The following is an 18,137-nucleotide window of genomic DNA, read 5'->3' on the forward strand; positions in this document are numbered from 1 at the left end:
TTCTGTTCACAAAAAGCAACCCAAGCCTGAGCAGATTTTCCTGGCAGACAGTCCCATTTAACTGCAGTTAGCTTTACAGTACTTTATACAGAAAGGGTACAGCCCTAATGCACACGTTCTATACACCAAGATCAGTTACACTTCCTTTTCAGGAAATGTGCACAGGATCATGTTCAGTTCTCAGGTATAAGGCACAAAGAATGATTTAATAGAGCCAGGAGATGACTCTGTCCCATAATTCACAGGTATCCTTTCATTTTAAAAACGCAACCAAGTTGCTAGTTCTCATCAATATAGAAATTTTCTTTAAAAGTGCTTCTAAACAACCACATAGTAAGTTGGTTTATAAAAAAAGATTTGTTAAAATCATGTCAGCTTTTCTCTTGGTTTTTGCTTACTGCTTTCTCCCTTTCCCCCCCTAAGAGTTACAGATCTCCTTTCCCAAGAGAATGACAAATTTAAAAAACAGATCTCTTAAATGCTGAAAGAACAGAACTGCAACAAAACAAAGCTCACAATTACGCAAAGTAGTGAAATTGCTTCAAGTTGGCTGCATTCCTAAACAGAGTTATCTCTTGAATCCACTGATGTCAATGTGGGTATAACTCTTGTTAGGATTATACACTGCTCATCAGTTAGTGTAAAATTCTAGATCCCAAGATTTACCACTTTAGCCCCACAAATTAAAAAAATCGCTCACAGTGTTAGGATACCTTCTTGGTATGTCTCCCGGTGGGGAGAGAAATAAAGGGACTTTTACGAAAGATTTTTTTAAAAAAAAGATACCCCCAGGGGTTAGTTTTCAGAACAAGTCCCAAGTGTGTACTCTCCCTAGGGTTCCAGTCCTAGGAACACTGGCATTTGCTGGTGGTGGTAGGACTGGGAGCATACAGACCCCACTCCCATCCCTACTGTGGTAGGATTAATCAAGTTGCCGGTCAAAAATCTCATCCTGGGCCACAATATTCTCCTACAAAGAAAAGAAACAAACATTAGGATCGTCAGTTTTTCAAAGTGCCTTTTAACATCACCATACCCGGGTATGTGTAGACAGCAGCATACCTAGGGTTGCCAGTCCCCGGCAGGGTTCCCCCGGTGTTTGGGACTCCAGCCCACTACTAGTCAGGTGACTGGTGGAGGAAACTCTGCCCCCAAACAGCAATGTCGCTGCATGATGTCCCCAATGCGATGATGTCACCCAGAAGTGACATCACCATATCGGGCACATCACACAGTGACGCTCTACTCTGAGGAGAAACTCTATGGTTTAACACTGGTTTTATCAGCGTTTTGCCCAAAAACCAGAGCGTCACTGTGTGACGTCCCTAATGTGATGTCACTTCCGGGTGATGTCATGGTGTCCGGGACATCCCAGAACGCTCCCCAAATCCCCCTGCCGGTGCAACGATGGGACCTGGCAACCCTAAGCATACTAGAACATTAGGCTTGGCACCCAGGGCCAGACCAAGCAACCAAGGCAGCTTCAGCATGGCTGGAATCAACAGTGCAGGAGAAGGCAACAGGCAAGGCTTACACCTGTCTTTGCCTCCCCGACTTAAAACAGCCACAAGCTGAGGCCAAGGCAAGTTCCTGAGATGCTGCCACCACTGCTGAGACTTTGCTTGGTCCAGCGGTATCTGGACAAGTCCAACCCTCTCCCCCCCCCCCTCCAATTTTGTTTCTGGCACACCATCATTTTTACAGGTAGATGGTGCATTTTGGGGGGCGCTTAGGCCAAAAAGGTTGTTTGCCCTTGCTTGATATGATTTTTCCTTACAATACCCTGTAAAGCAAGTCGCCTAGTTCCACTTTGTTGACACAGAACCGGAACATAAAGAACGAATGGCCCAATTTACACAGTTTGTAAACAGGTGGTTCTTCTGTGTGAGAAGGCCATATTTGTCTAGATCCGTGCACCGAGCAAGTTTATATCGGGCAAAATTTTGCCTGGTCTTCTGTTTCAAATGGTTTCATGTTTGCTGGCTTTTAAGCTATAGCTCAGGCTTTAAAATTTAGGCCTGTGGGTTTCTCCACGTACCCAGCCACCTTGCTGCTGTAGCCACGGCACAAACATATCCATATACTGCAGACTGTAGCCCATGAGGGTGTGCACGGCGTGGCTGTTGATGCCGGCCACTTTCCGCGTCAGCTCCATGGTGAGGGCTAGCTTGGCCAGCTGCGGACTGGGGATTCCAGATGGGGAGCGGGAGGTGAAGGCCTCAGCCATGCGGGAGAAGCTGCGGTAGGACAGGCGGGAGATGGTGTTCCGGAGCAGCGGATCTGCTTCAATCTGCCATTGCAAAAAAAGACAGTGAGAGTTAGATGTTGGGGCGAAGCTCTGTTCTGAAATCACAGGACCTACTAAGAATTGAGTCAACATCAAGAATGTGTTTAGACAAGGACCCAGGCTAAGGGTTGCTCTGTTCTTTTGTGTCTTTTTTAATGTATTCAACTTATATCCCGCTCCTTCCCCCGCAAACAGGCCTCAGGGCAGCTTCCAGCTGTTAAATATACAATAAAGTCAACATTTTACATCTTAAAATATTTTAACATTACAGTTAAAAACCTACAAGTCAATCAGATGGTGCCCCAACAATCCATCGCAAGTAAAAAGGTAGTCAACATAGAAGATTCGCGGCCCACAGTGAATGGAAAAACCAATCCCTAAAAAGGCAAGGAAGGAGGAAAAAGAAGGATGGCAAGATCAGGGAAGGAACATGATAAAGAAAAATAAAGCAAACAGGTTGGGAGAAAGGGAAAACAGAGAAAGAGGGGGGAGAAGGAGGGAGGCCAGCTGGTCTCTCTTACCATCACTGTCCTCAACCATAGGCCTGGTGGAATATCTCAGTCTTACAGGCCCTGTGGAAGCTCCCCAAATCCCCCTGCCGGTGCAACGATGGGACCTGGCAACCCTAAGCATACTAGAACATTAGGCTTGGCACCCAGGGCCAGACCAAGCAACCAAGACAGCTTCAGCACGGCTAGAATCACACCTGTCTTTGCCTCTCCGACTTAAACAGCCACAAGCTGAGGCCAAGGCAAATTCCTTAGATGCTGCCACCAATGCTGAGGCTTCGCTTGGTCTCCCTGCCCTCCAATTTTGTTTCTGGCACACCATCATTTTTACAGGTAGATGGTGCACTTTGGGGGGCGCTCAGGCCAAAAAGGTTGTTTGCCCTTGCTTGATATGATTTTTCCTTACAATACCCTGTAAAGCAAGTCGCCTAGTTCCACTTTGTTGACACAGAACCGGAACATAAAGAACGAATGGCCCGATTTACACAGTTTGTAAACAGGTGGTTCTTCTGCGTGAGAAGGCCATATTTGTCTAGATCCGTGCACCGAGCAAGTTTATATCGGGCAAAATTTTGCCTGGTCTTCTGTTTCAAATGGTTTCATGTTTGCTGGCTTTTAAGCTATAGCTCAGGCTTTAAAATTTAGGCCTGTGGGTTTCTCCACGTACCCAGCCACCTTGCTGCTGTAGCCACGGCACAAACATATCCATATACTGCAGACTGTAGCCCATGAGGGTGTGCACGGCGTGGCTGTTGATGCCGGCCACTTTCCGCGTCAGCTCCATGGTGAGGGCTAGCTTGGCCAGCTGCGGACTGGGGATTCCAGATGGGGAGCGGGAGGTGAAGGCCTCAGCCATGCGGGAGAAGCTCCGGTAAGACAGGCGGGAGATGGTGTTCCGGAGGAGCGGATCTGCTTCAATCTGCCATCGCAAAAAAAGACAGTGAGAGTTAGATGTTGGGGCGAAGCTCTGTTCTGAAATCACAGGACCTACTAAGAATTGAGTCAACATCAAGAATGTGTTTAGACAAGGACCCAGGCTAAGGGTTGCTCTGTTCTTTTGTGTCTTTTTTAATGTATTCAACTTATATCCCGCTCCTTCCCCTGCGCCATTTGCGTCCTCGGTCCCTTTCAGAAGAACACAAACAGAAATGGGCAGGCCTCTCCCTTCAACAGGTGCACAATCCCGAAGCGGCAGGGGAGAAAAACAAATTGGATAGATACAATAAAGTCAACATTTTACATCTTAAAATATTTTAACATTACAGTTAAAAACCTACAAGTCAATCAGATGGTGCCCCAACAATCCATCGCAAGTAAAAAGGTAGTCAACATAGAAGATTCGCGGCCCACAGTGAATGGAAAAACCAATCCCTAAAAAGGCAAGGAAGGAGGAAAAAGAAGGAGGGCAAGATCAGGGAAGGAACATGATAAAGAAAAATAAAGCAAACAGGTTGGGAGAAAGGGAAAACAGAGAAAGAGGGGGGAGAAGGAGGGAGGCCAGCTGGTCTCTCTTACCATCACTGTCCTCAACCATAGGCCTGGTGGAATATCTCAGTCTTACAGGCCCTGTGGAACTGAGCTAAGTCCTGCAGGGCCCTTGTCTCACTAGACAGAGTGCGCCACCAGGTTGGGGCCAGAGCCAAAAAGGCCCTGATTTTGGTCAAGGACAGTCAGACTGCTTTGGGGGCAGGGATTACCAATAAGTGGCCAGATTCCACCTTCTATTAGTAATTGCTGATCTATTCTTAAGCCATGGCATTCACAACAGTGGCTTACAAAATACTGAATTTTATTAGTTTGGGGCTTTATTGTTGGTGGCCCATTTTTATGTATGTTATTCTATTATATATAATTATATTATTATTTCTTGCTGAGACTCCAGATGGAATATTTTGTTTTATTTCATTTACTAGGAAAAAGGCCCGTTGTGGAAATAAATACAACGGCCTCTAGAAAGAGGCTCTGGGCGGGTGCCCCGGCCTTGGACACTCAGTGTCAATTAGAGATGTGAAGGCCCGGAAAAATTCGGGGGGAAAAACGGGTTTTTTCCGGTTTTTCCCCTGAAGATTTTTTGTTTTTTTCCGAAAAATTGAAAAAAGAAAAGAAAAAATGATTATGGAACATTTTATTTTAACATGATGAATAAAATATTTTAAGACAAGGTGTTCAAATATTTTCCAAAACCAAACAAAGGTTAGTGGAAAGGAGGGCCAATATTAAAACCTTTTCATAAAAAGAGGTACATGTATTTATTAATAATAACAAATTAAAACATATATAGGGGCCCAATTACAACCGATATATATAAAACATAACCATAACCAGGGCTAAAAAAGTTTTATATATATTGGTTGTAATTGGGCCCCTATATATGTTTTATATACCTCTTTTTATGAAAAGGTTTTAATATTGGCCCTCCTTTCCACTAACCTTTGTTTGGTTTTGGAGTTCTTTGTTAGGTTTAGTTTTTTTCCCTTTCTTGTTCCTGCTTCCAAATATTTTCCAAATCATTTCTAAAATATATATATATGGTATCAGATTGATCTAATTTCTGTGCACTGAGGACAAGCCAGTCCTAGGTTACAAACTGAACTCTCCAATGCAAGATGCATTTCTTCCTTTAGGAGGTGCTATTGTCAGAAGAAAATAAAAAGGTTTCAGTTTTGTTTTTGCATGTGGGTGGGTATTCTGTTTGTAATAATTGTTTGGATACACTATATTTTTAATATGCTAGTTGTGATAATTTCATGCCAAGTAAAAATGTCCATAGTCATATTTTATGTTCCTAAAGTAACAGAATGACTTTCAATCTAGAAAAGACAAAAGAAGTGCTAATTCTAAATGACAGATCAGAGAGCGAACTGATTTTGGAGCGTGTGGAATGTTCTAGAGAAGTGCCAGCACCATTCGGCTTTTATTTATAAGGGAGATACTTAGCTTTTTCTTTTACCCTAATGGGGACCCAAAGCAGCTTACATTATTCTCCTCTTCTCTACAGTATCCTCACAACAACCCTGTGAAGTAGGCTAGGCTGAGAGTGGGTGACTGGCCCATGGGTGAGTAAGGATGGAAGGAGTGACCTTGGGCCAGTCAACCATTCTCAGCCTCCCAGATCCTAGTCCAACACTCTAACCACTACACAACGCTGACTTCACCATGTATGTAAAGCAGCCTTGAGCCATGGGGTAAAGAGGGATATAAATGTTTTAATATAAGAAAGTAAATAAAGGCCTTCCTTAAAGAGGTACAAGCAATCATTCAGAGGAAAAGATGAGCTCTTCCCTAACTCAAAATCAATTTTTGTAGACATGTTGGCTAGGAAAGAAAATGCCAATCAATTCCCTGTTTTATAGGAACATAGAGCTGGAAGGGATCTCAAGGATCATCTAGTCCACACACAATTTCCTGCACAATGCAGGAAATTCACAACTATGTACCCCCCCACTTCCCCAATGACCACTCCCTCTATGCCCCGAGGAAGGCAAAAAAATCCAGAATCCCTGGGCCAATCTGGCCTGGAGAAAAATTCCTTCCTGACCCCAAGGTGATGATCGGCATTACTCTGGGCATGTAGGAAAGGGCCACAATAGTCAAGCACCAGCTCATCCCTTCCCACCCTCCCTTTCATGATCTGTCTAAGTTCACACAATCAGCATTGTTGTCAGATAGCCATCTAGCCTCTGCTTAAAAACCTCCAACAAAGCTTCATTCATTTAATACTGATCCACACATACCGCAAAAACGTAGTAAGATTTCCCTGTGCTGTGCCACAGCAGAGTAAAATGACGTGTGTGCATGCAAGGAGAATCTTGTCTTTGAATGCTCCAGCATGAAGAAAGCCTCCTTGCAAGTTTGTATATCAGGGAGAAGGCTTTCAGTCTACATGCGCGAGTGTTCCATACTAAAGAGGTTTGTAAACAGTAACTTGCCTACTCATCTGTGGCAAGTAAGAATTGTTCCAGGTCAGCAGATTTGCTTTTGTAAATGGGAATTGAGTTACAACAGGCCAGGGATTGGAAGGAACAATACCCCCGCTTGGTTCTGTCTTTGTAATACCGGTTTGATATCCCAGAATCAAAAAGTGAAGGTTTTTTTCATGGCGCAGTTCAACATGATCATTGGTATAACTGCTGGAAATCAAACTATTACAGACACAGCTAAATGGGCTGGTCGAAAGCTGGAAATCCTGTATGAGAATGGATTCCTTTTTTAAAAAATCCCTGATAACTGTTAGATCACAGATACAGGCCAGCATGAAGCAGGCACATTAGCAAAAGCATTTTGTAGATGAGTAACTGTTGTGAACTTATTTGCCAAGCTTGTATAAAACAAGAACAAAGGGAAGGGAAAGGATGAGGTTGATAGAACTTCCTTGAAAACACGTGTTCCCTACCATTGAATGGCTTTCTGCAGCTAACAACTAAAATCAAGGAATAACATTGAACCATCCAACGGAAAAACCAGTTCAAAACTTTTTTTTGAAAAAAACAAACCCACAATTTCCACCATAAACTAACTACCCACCAAAAGAAAATGGCTTTCCTCCTCTCAAAACAGCAACTTCACTAGACAGTAACACAAAACTAATTACCCTCCATGGAGTCTCAGGAAGTCCTTTGAAAAAGAAAGGGCTAACATACCCTCCTGAAAGACAGTGAGGACGAAGTCTGCCACAAAACCTTAGGCAGTCTGTTTCGTACGGCTGCACAAGAAATGGCCAGATCTTGGATAAAGGCCAGGTAGGTAAAAGGGAAGTGGCAGAACCGATAAGCAGAGGATGCTGGGCAGATCTATGGTGATGAGCAGGTTCACAAGTGGGAGAGGCAGAACAAGAGCAGCAATAATGCAAAAAGCAGAGATCCTACTGTACCTGAGAGATTCGATGGAAGCAGCAGGCTTGCAGGTGGGATTCAGACAAGAAAGAGGTAAGCAGAAAGGCTGTTACAGAAAGACTTGAGGCTGACTTGCATGACAGAGAATCATCATGGCCACCTGGCAATGACCCACCTGGTGGTATAGGACACACCCCCACAGCAGGATTCACCTGGGTGGAGCAGGGGAAGGAGGGTACAGCTATGGTAGTCTCAGCAACAGAAAAGCTTTGGCAGTCTGTCCCAGGGAAACTCACACGGTACGGAGGCCATGAGCAAACCTGGATGGAAGAACAATGGTGCTCTGGGCCCAGGTGTTTTAAGGCAGGGTGTGGCTATGGAGAGCAGGGAACAGAGAAGAGGAGGGTGGAGCTTAACTCAAGGGCCAGGTGTGGTGCTGGGGCTATAAAAAGAGAGGAAAGGGCAATGGAAGGGGCTGGCTGGAATTAGAAGGTATAGGAGAAGGGAGGGGGAAATGTCTCAGGAAGGTTCCTAGGCAAAGAGGAAGGCTACAGTATTGTGGCTCTTCTCCTTTATAATGTGTATTATCATAATGCTGAAGTGGGTGAAGTAAACCACACCCTTGGGTATCTGGAGCTGTCAATGGAAAATAAAAACCATCTCTGCAAGGAAGCGGTGACTGGGCTGGTGGTTTCGAGACCCAAGGTAGGAAGTCCCCTCACCCCCAAAGGACATCACGCCACCACAAGGACTTTTGAAGGATTGTTCTCCAAAGGATATGCTACTCGAGACATAAAGATCAGCCTGGCAGTACAGAAAAGGAGTCCACAGAGGCCAAGATCAGGTGAGTTTGCTTGGGGTAAAAAGAGCCGAGGCGAGATTAGAAACAGAAGCAAGTGTTCAGCCCGCCCGGCCTGTTTGTCGTGACTCTGCAGCTACCTCCTTGTTGATGATTCCGGCCTGTTCTTCCAGGAGGGCGACCAGTTTCTGGAGGACTTGCTCTTTCTCACTCATGCCTCCCTGCAGCTCAAGCGAATTAGCTGAGAGTGGAAAGGGCAACAGTCAACCCCAGTGCAATTCCAAAATGCAATATTAGTATGATAAGGGAAAAATCCAAAGTAGACTCTCATGGAATGGTGGTAGTTATTATCCTCAAGGAGGTGCACGGATCCTGTGTTTAGAGAATTCCTAATCAGATTGAACCTAAATATGAACTCTCAGTCTCCCCACTCCAGTGGTTTCCCTTCATTGTCACTAAAAAACCAGCAAGGGGTGCTATCAAGAGCACAGGACGGGAGAGGTCCTAATCTCTATGACCCAATGGCCCACAGGTAGGGATGCCAGCCTCCAGGTTGGACCTGGGGACCCCCTGGAACTACAGCTCATCTCCAGACTGCAGAGATCAGTTCCCTAGCAGGAAATGGCTGCTTTGGAGGATGGACTCTAAGGCATTATACCCCACTGATCTCCCTGTCCTCCCCCGGCTCTACTCCTGAACTTGTATCTGGCAAGCCTACCTCCCCATCCCCCACCAGTGGCCAGGGGTACCTGGCAACCTTACCCCCAGGGACACTGTGGTGCCCACCAATGTGTTTCCCGGTGCCCACCTGCTTCTTGAATCTTGGGAAAGAAATCCCAAATGTCTTCAATGGAACGGCGGGGGGGGGAGATAATTCAGGGAGCTTCAGGTTCTTCCCAGCCACCTACCTAGTTAGCAAAATGCTGAGCTTATTCTGGGCAGGTGTGCTACAGCTGTCTGCCCTCAGCTCGGCCATAGAACCAGAGTTTCTTCCTTCTGTGCCTGGAAGCCTTTCCCTCTGCCCCCTGCTTTGGAAACTGAAACCAAACAGCATCTCTTCTTCAAAGCAAAGAGCAATCGTGGCTTTCCATCACCTCTTCAGTGCAGGAGATTCTTTACAAGAGCCTTTGCATCTGCAAAGAGCACCCATTTGGAAGCGGCTGCCTCTGTCACAGGAGGACAGTTGGCCAGGAGCCCCCCCAACACTTTGCGATTGGCCCTTTTGTGATTGCCCTGCTTGCTTGCAGAGGTGTCTGCTTTCCCTTGTCAATATTCCAAAACTGCCTGCAGCCTCAAGCAAGGATGGGAACCTGTGTCTGTAACACATCTGGGCTATGAAGCAAGAGGGATTAATGCAAGCCCTGCTGCTTAGAAGGAGTGTTTTGGAGGAGGAGGGGTGGGTACAGAGACACAGACATAGAAGAATCCAGTACCTGCAGTGCCCGATACAGCATTTGTGGGAAGAGAGCGGAACCGGTCTGTAGGAGAAGGCAAGCCTTTTCCAGTGGAAGGACTGATCAGCTGCTGTTGCTTTACCAACTGGTCCAGTTTCTGAGCCACACGCGTATAAAACTCAGTTTCTTCTGCCTCATTATCTGGAATAAAGGACAGGGAAAAGTTAGAGCCACAGAAAGCCCCCCATACTTCTAGGGAAAAGTTAGAGCCACAGAAAGCCCCATTCTTTACTAACAGTCTTTTGCTGTGTTGCTCCCCAGTAACTAAGGGATGCGGAAGAAATAAAGTGATACCACTTCCTTCCATCGTTGATGAAAGGACAGGAACACTTTGGAGTTAAGCACCGTTCTAAACGGGCAAAAAGGAAAAGCAGTCTACCTGGACTGAGAGCACCAGGTTGCTGTGAATGGCTGTAGTTCTCCCATTGTGCACATTTGAAGAGGTAAAATAGACTGGGTTTGATCACTATAGGCAGCAAACTTTCTAAAATATTTGCTTCAGTATGGGAACACATAGCCCAGGCTTGCCAGATCTTCAGGTCTTGAAAGCTAAGCAGGGTCATCATCCCTGGCTAGTAGTTGGAGACGACCAAGGAAGTCCAGGGTTGCTATGCAGAGGCAGACAGTGGCAGACCACATCTGAACATCTCTTGCGTTGAAAAACCCTATTTACACACACACACACATGCAAGCATAATTAAGCAGTAACTATCTGATGAAGAGATCTGTGTAACTTGGAAGGCTTTTTGGTATAAAGTATCTGCCTAAATATCTAAAGTACAGCTAAGGTTGCAAGTATCTGTTAGGCTTCAGTGGTCCTTTTTCAACCAGGTCATAATTGAGATGTCGCTACCAAAAAAGCCACTGTTTGGGGGGTTTTCCTGGTATTTTGTGTGTGTGTCTGGAAGTTATGGTTGACTTTGGCGACCCCTAGTGGGACTCGGACATTTCAGAGAGGTGGCTTACTATTGCCTTTCTCTGCGTCCCAGCCCTGGTATTCCTTGGAGGTCTCCCTTCCAAGTACTTGCCAGAGTTGGCCCTGCTTAGCTTCCGAGATCTGGCGAGATTGGGCTTGCCTGGGCTATCCAGGTCAGGGCAAAAAACATACTCTTCTGAAGGGCACAGATTCCATTTTGTGGCCCAAGAGAATACAGACCAGGGCTTCCTGTTAAGAGCATGAGGAATGCAGAAGCCTAGGATAGCAGGCATATGTAAAAGACTTTTTTCCATTATGGAATTAAAGATCGGGAAGGTAATTTTCTCACCTATCCAAACGCAATCAGGTTTGGCAAAGTGGCTGGATCATATGTCCCCCCCACCATACCCTGAACTCCATAACAAATTCCACGCCATGTGTCTCACCAAATTATAATGAAGTCCTAAGTTATGCCAACCAAAGTCCCTTCAGAGTGCAACTGAAGCCTGTTCAGAATAACATGCCCTGGAATCAAAACACCAAACCCAGACAGCCACTCTAGTACAATGTGGGCTGGAATTTAAGAAACAAATGGGGGGAGGAAGTGGCAACAGGGAAATGGGGGGAGGAACAGAGGCAGCTAGGAGATGATAAGAGAAATTGTATAAGCTGCCAAGTGGGAAAACAGAGCCAGCAGGTGTGGAACAGATGTTGGTAAAGGACAGAGTGGGATTTCCCCTTCCCCGCGAGTCCTCGCAAGTACCCACTTGTACATGGTTACATTTCTAGCTTTCCCAGAGTTAGGGGTGAGACATGGGAGGCAAGGAGAATTCCAACTAGGAGCGACAAGGTTTGCTGTTTCCTTACTGGTTGCCTGGGGCTCTGGCTGGGGCTCCTGGCCAGCCAGGAGTTTGTCACAGTAGCAGGGGGTTAGAGGCAAGGAGTCAGGGCGCTGACTGGGCTCAGCAGGGCATCCCGTCACCCCTGAAGGAGTTCCCTTCTTCCGCAGCAGGCCCTTGAAGGAGAAGGTGCGCTTCTGGTGGGCTCCCTCCCCTCCAGACTTGGACCGCTTTAAGGAGTCCTTGGAGGGAGGGGGCCCATCGGGGGGCATTCGGGGGCTAGGCTTCCGCCGCAACAGCCGCTTTATACTGGTCCGGAAGCCATGCTTGCTCTCTTCCGCGCGGTTGATCTCCTCGTGGATGTTGGTCCAGGCTGGGCAGTGGGGGCCATGTTCAGTTGGGGACCTGCAATGGAAGAGGGTAACAGAATCACGGAGTACTGGCTCCTCACCCTCCCACCCAGCCTGGTGCATCTGAGCCCTGAACCTCACTTCTCCAGGCCTGGAGAAACTTTTACCATGGCACCCCAGGGCTCATGTGGTCAGACAGCTACCCAGACCTATGGCTGGGCAGATGACCCACCCACCAACCATGGACCATTAGCCCATTCATTTCTGCCAGCAACGGGAGATTGCGTGGTGGTCACAGGGGCTGTTGGGGCAAATCTACCATTTCCATCTAGGAGGAACACTCTTCGGGTACCCCCCTTAACAGCGCCATTCTAAGCAGAGTTACACCCTTCTAGCGCCACCAACCATTCTAAGCAGAGTTACACCCTTCCAGCGCCACCGAAATCAGTGAACTCAGAAGGATGTGATAAATTATTGATTTAGAAAATGGGCATGTCCAGGGCTATTTTTGGGCAGGAACGCACAGGAACGGAGTTCTGGCTGGCTTCCAAGTTGGCCTCACCCAGCAGGAACTCATTAGCATAACAGGCCACACCCAACAGCAGGAACTCATTGGGATTGGCTACATTAGGGGGTGTGTGGCCTAACATGCAAAGGCGTTCCTGCTACAAAAAAGCCCTGGGTAAACAGAATAAGAAGCAAAAGGTGGATGAGCACACTTCTGGTAACATGGGGGTGTGGCCTAATATGCCAATGAGCTGTGCTGTCAGGGGTGTGGCCTATTATGCTAATGAGTTCCTGCTGGGCTTTTTCTACAAAAAAAGCCCTGGGCATGTCACCTCCCCAGACCTCCTTAAGGCGGTTCACAATTAAAACAGTAATAAATCTAATAAAAAAAACAAATTGTCAGTAAGGACAAATTTTTAGAAATCAATGTGTGGAAAGGCACTGGTGACAATAGGACTAAGGGAACACAAAGGAATTTTGTTTTGATTCGGCCTCCGAGAAGGTGTGCATGTGTGGTGGTGTTTGGGGGGCAACATGACACTGGAGAGGGCAACCTTGCCGTAGGCCCCACCCCCCAAACCTGGAGCCAACTTTGCACCACCCCCATCCCAATCCTATCCCACATACCCCGTTTCTCCGAAAATAAGACCTACCCCAAAAATAAGCCCTAGCCTGGTCGTGGTGTTTGGGCGGCAACATGACACTGGAGAGGGCAACCTTGCCGTAGCCCCTCCCCCAAACCTGGAGCCAACTTTGCACCACCCCCATCCCGATCCTATCACACATATATAAATTCTCTCACAAGTATGAAAACACACACATCCTTTTAGTAACTTCTGAAATCATACAACTAGACGATATCATGAGACCGGGCTTACACCTTGAGCCAGGCTCCTGGCGAACTCACGGCTGGCCCATAGCTTCGGTGGGCTCTGCCCCCTTCCTTAAAGGGCCAGCCCCTTCTCCCCCAAAGCATTTAAAAGGATTCTTTAAATCTTTTTGAGAAGCAGTGCGAGGTGTGCTCCCCTCTCCCTCCCCTCCTGCTAGATTTAAAGGGCCCTTCAGCCGAATGGTAGACCACATGCTCCCCGTTGATCAGCTGAAGGACCCTTTAATGCTTGCAGGAGGGGAGGGGGAGGAGTGTGCAAAAAAAACCCCTTCATTATGGCAAATAATGGCAGCCCCACCAGAAACATTTCTGCCCCACAAGCCACAAAATCCTGGCTATGGGGCCTGACTCACAGTAAAATGCACTTTCTTACACACACACAACAGAGCCTTTAGTATATCCCATCCCTGCCCAAAGAAGCCAGGCTTCCGAGCTCCCCAATTCCCTTCCTCCCCAGCAATAGATTGCAGAACTCTTTCTCCTCAGAAAGATTCCAAGGTAACACTTCCAGACTGCAGGGCTCTTCTGACTCACTCTTCTGCTGGAGAATCCAGGCTTTCCAGATCCCAACCCAGAACTTCACAGGGCAGGACCCACTTTCATTCCAGTCAGTCCAGGTCGAAGACTGTGTAATTTCCTGTGTCCACTTCCCTTCACAGGGAAGTCAGGAGTTTGTACCAACACCTGTTACCTGTATATGTAACGTTGGGGGTCATGGTAGGTGCGGCCCACATGACCCGGGGGACCTGTGTCTCTGGGGCTCAGTGCTCTTTGTAAGAATGCTTCCAAGATGCGCTGGGTCTCTTCTCTCACCTGCTCCCGCGACCTGTGTGGGACCGGGCTGCCTGCCATAAGCCTGTAAAGATGACAAGAGACCAATGTTCCCTTCTAAGCTGAGTTAGTGTGAGCTAGCTCACAGTTTTTTAACCTCCGTCTCACACTTTTTTGTCTTAGCTCAGGAAGGATTGGCTCCGGAGCAAACTAATTTATACAGCAGCCAAATGGCTCGCTCACAACTTTAATGCCAGTAGGTCACAAAGTAGTTTTTGCTCACGAGACTCCACAGCTTAGAGGGGACATTGCAAGAGACATGTGGAGAGTTCAAAGTTCTGCCCATCTTCCATCACTGTGGGGTAGGGTGAGAAATGCTGGATCAGTCTCTTTCCTGCAGTCTCCTTCCTGCAATCCCTCTCTGTCACCCCTTACACCTTCTCCCATCCTTGGTCATTCATACTGTTGATCAGGGGTCATTTCGTAGAAAAAGAGCTAGGGGGACTCATTAGCATAACTCATTAGCATATGCCACACCCCCTGACATCAGGGGCCCGGCGGAGGACCTGCAAGGCCGGCGGGAGTGCGAGGAAGCGGTGAGAAATGCTGGATCAGTCTCTTTCCTGCGGTCTCCTTCCTGCAATCCCTCTCTGTCACCCTTACACCTTCTCTCCCATCCTTGGTCATTCATACTGTTGATCAACATGCCCCCCTCCCCACAGCTGTTCACACACGAAGAGCCATTTTCTCTCCATTCCCCAAGAATTCTGAAGGGTTCAAAAGGCCAGCTCCCTGCCCCAAGCCCAGACCCCCTTACCATTCCCCCACAAGATCAACGCAATGCAAGCACTGCACAGGACATAGCCCCAGGTCTCTCAAGTAAGCAAGCCAAACCATTGCTAGGATGCATGTCCAACACACACACTAGCTACTCAAGTCAATTCCACAGCCAGGGTGGTGTAGTGCACAGAGTGTCTACCTGGGTTCAAATCCCCTCTCTTCCATGGAAGAGCACTGGGTGACTTTGGACAGGTCACTCTCTCTCTCAGCCCAACTTACCTCACTCACAGGGTTGTAGGGTTACCAGCTCTGAGTTGGGAAATACCTGGAGATTTTGAGGGTAGAGCCTGGGGAAGGCAGGGTTTGGAGAAGGGGAGACTATAATGCCATAGAGTGCATCTTTGAAGCAGCCATTTCCTCCAGGGGAACTGATCTCTGTTGCCTGAGGATCAGTTGGAATCACTGGAGATCTCCAGGCAGCACCTGGAGTTTGGCAACTTTACAGGGTTGGGGTTGTGAGGCTGAAATGGAGAAGGGGAGTGTGATGTCCTAAGTCGGGTGGCCGATCTCCAGGTAGTGGCTGGAGATCTCCTGGGAATACAACTGATCTCCAGGCAACAGGGACTAGTTCAGCTGGAGAAAATGGCCTCTCGGAAGGTAGATTCTATGGCATTCGACCCGACTGAAGCGCTTTCCCTCCCTAAATTCCTTCCATCTTTAGGCTCCACCCCCAAAATCTCCAGGTATTTCCCAACCGGGAGCTGGCAACCCTAGTCCCAAGCCCTTTTGGTTCCCCATTGGGGAGACAAGTGGGATAGAAATAAATGCAGAAATAAACCCTCTTGACTTGCGCCCCCCTAAAGCCTGTTTAAAAGTTTCAAAAAAAACCCCACAAAGCCCCACTAGCCCGTACCATCTAGATTCTTCCTCAAAAGTCGGGGGTCTTCCCCTCCCCAGCCCCTCCGGTCCCTCTACCTATCCTCCCCGCATTCATCTTTCTCCCCATCCCGAAACTCCCACCATCCTATGAGACGGAGCACCTCACCTTCTCGCTCCTCACCACACTGCACTACAACCACAACCAGGACAGAAGACGGTTGGAAGGTCCGGCAGCACCCAGTAAACTTCTCCGGCTCCAGCAGGAAACTTCCTCCTACCTTCTCCACTAGACCCGCTCTGCACATGCGTCCGTGACTCGCAGCAGCTCGGTCCGGTTTCTCTCCCGCGCCCTGAAGTCAGAGTAAACCGGGGGCGGGCCTGTACACAAACCGCGCCCCCGGCTCCGAAGTCTGCCTGGCCGGCGGTGGCAGGGGCAGGCCGAAGCGTCGGGAGGAGCGAGTTAAGGAGGCGCGCCCGGAGTGGCAGAACTGCCCCGTCTACAGGCAGGCAACGTTCACTCGCTCGCTCGGCCTGCTACCCCAGGAGAACGGAAGATAAACCGGATGGAGCCGCGTGAGAACCGCAGGCCGCTGCTGTAGGCGAAAAAGAAGGCGCAAAAGCCCTGTCCAAGTTTGCCCGTGTGTATGTATGTGTGTGAAATCAACCCTGACTGTTCCCTGGAAGGCCAGATAAGGAAACTGAAGCTCAAATACTTTGGCCACCCAATGAGAAGGGAGCACTCACTGGAGAAGACCCTGATGCTGGGAAAGATTGAAGGTCAAAGAAGACGGGGACGGCAAAGGATGAGATGGTTAGACAGTGCCATCGATGCAACGAACATGAAATTGAGCACACTTCAGAGGACGGCGGAAGACCGGAAGGCCTGGCGTGATTTGGTCCATGGGGTCGCGAAGAGTCGGACTGTGCGACTGAACAACAACAAATGTATGTGTGTGAGAGCGAGAGCAAGCTGGAAAAGCCGTGGGTCCATTCCTGATTCGGATAAAAATGCACATGGTAGAAGGATATTCTGGAAAAGCCGTGGGTCCATTCCTGATTTGGATAAAAATGCACATGGTAGAAGAATATTTTTTTTGTCGGGGGCGTTTAAATTTCTCAGGGGACACTGGCTGATCGAATTAGAGGTAATTTAATTAAAGTTAAATCGACTCTCTGAGGGAAACAGGTGCTGTCTGGCTCTGCACTGCCACCACAGCCGGCCCTTTGCGCCAGGCAGCTGCGCAGGAATACCTGGCTCATTCCCTGCACTCACCACTGCTTAGGGCCTTGGGCTGGATGGGAACTTGTGGGGCCTTGCCAGTAAGACAGGGGGCATAGCCCTGAGATGCCCCACTGTAGCTATGGGCCTGTATCATAGCAAATGGCTGTCTTTGGCCGAATCTGCATTTGTCTTTCCCACCTGTGTCCCAGTCTTTTGACTCCGTCTTCAAAAAAGCTGTTTACATTTGGTGTCGTTTTCACACCTCAACAGTGCTAGCATACTTTTGCACGTCCACATACATTTATTGTACTTTCAGGCGGCTCCACTGTCATTGCACCTCTGCACTGCTTTAAAAGAATCTTCTCCAAACAACATTCAAATAAGCATCGAGACGAGAAAGACAGCGTCACAGAAGCACGAAACTGATTTTAAAATGCAAATGCAGATTCGACGTTTGTCTCCCGCCTTGCTTGGAGGGTTCAGTCACCTTTCTGCTGGCTGAAAGCCCTTGCTAATACTGTCCAAGCAGTGAAGGTCATGTAAGAACCGAAATGAGGAAAGGGCATGAATCTGCTTTCTGCTGAGTCAAGCCCTTGGTCCATCAAGGTCAATATTATCTGGGGAGGGGGGTTCTCCAGGGGCCCGGCCTGAGGTCTTGTATATCACCTGTTACCTGATCTGTGGAGATGCTGGGGTCTGAACCCTGGATGCAACCTGTATGTGGAAGAGAAGCTCCACCCCTCTCCTAAAGCAGTATTTTTTTAAAAAATTGAAATTGGCTGTGTGTAGGTTGCCTGCAATTTAGAAGGGTTGATTTCCACAGACCAAAGCCATTTTGTCAGCTGCAGGGAGCCCTAAATTGAACAATAGGTACAAACACAGCTAAAGGATAAGAGAGCGGGGAAATCTACACCACTACAGACTGTGGCACAGTAAGCATATACACAGCAGATAATGCCTGCATTTCACTATCTTTTGACTCCATTGCATACATTTTTTCCTTTTATATCCATGCAAGAGAGGCAGTGTGGTACAGTGGATAGAGTGTTGGTGTGAATCCCCACTCTGCTGTGGAAGCTTGCTGGGTGGACCTTGGGCCACTT

At 47.9% G+C, this 18,137-nt stretch overlaps 1 protein-coding gene across 1 annotated transcript; it reads right to left on the minus strand.

Moving 5' to 3' along the window:
• Nucleotides 1-772: 772 nt before the first annotated feature.
• BCL2L12 (BCL2 like 12) lies at nucleotides 773-16,066 on the minus strand. The gene is made up of 7 exons (XM_015414677.1): nucleotides 15,979-16,066; nucleotides 14,074-14,238; nucleotides 11,665-12,041; nucleotides 9,861-10,022; nucleotides 8,568-8,668; nucleotides 2,039-2,290; nucleotides 773-970 (listed from the first exon to the last, which is right to left on the minus strand). Exons 2-7 carry the CDS (start codon nucleotides 14,232-14,234, stop codon nucleotides 923-925), a joined length of 1,101 nt encoding a protein of 366 aa, XP_015270163.1. The 5' UTR covers nucleotides 14,235-14,238; nucleotides 15,979-16,066; the 3' UTR covers nucleotides 773-922.
• Between the last annotated feature and the right edge of the window lie 2,071 nt (nucleotides 16,067-18,137).

This window comes from Gekko japonicus, unplaced genomic scaffold (genome assembly GCF_001447785.1).
Source record: "Gekko japonicus isolate JY-2015 unplaced genomic scaffold, Gekko_japonicus_V1.1 scaffold1068, whole genome shotgun sequence".
Classification (NCBI taxonomy): domain Eukaryota; kingdom Metazoa; phylum Chordata; class Lepidosauria; order Squamata; family Gekkonidae; genus Gekko; species Gekko japonicus.

Bases quoted from the DNA above. Each gene is read 5' to 3' on its own strand.
- BCL2L12 (XM_015414677.1), bottom strand. From the start codon at position 14,234: ATGGCAGGCAGCCCGGTCCCACACAGGTCGCGGGAGCAGGTGAGAGAA. The intron at 8,669-9,860 runs GTACTGGATTCT...TTCCACTCTCAG, and splicing joins TGCTGTATCGGGCACTGCAG to CTAATTCGCTTGAGCTGCAG. The intron at 2,291-8,567 runs GTAGCTGCAGAG...TTGCAATGGCAG, and splicing joins CCGGAATCATCAACAAGGAG to ATTGAAGCAGATCCGCTGCT.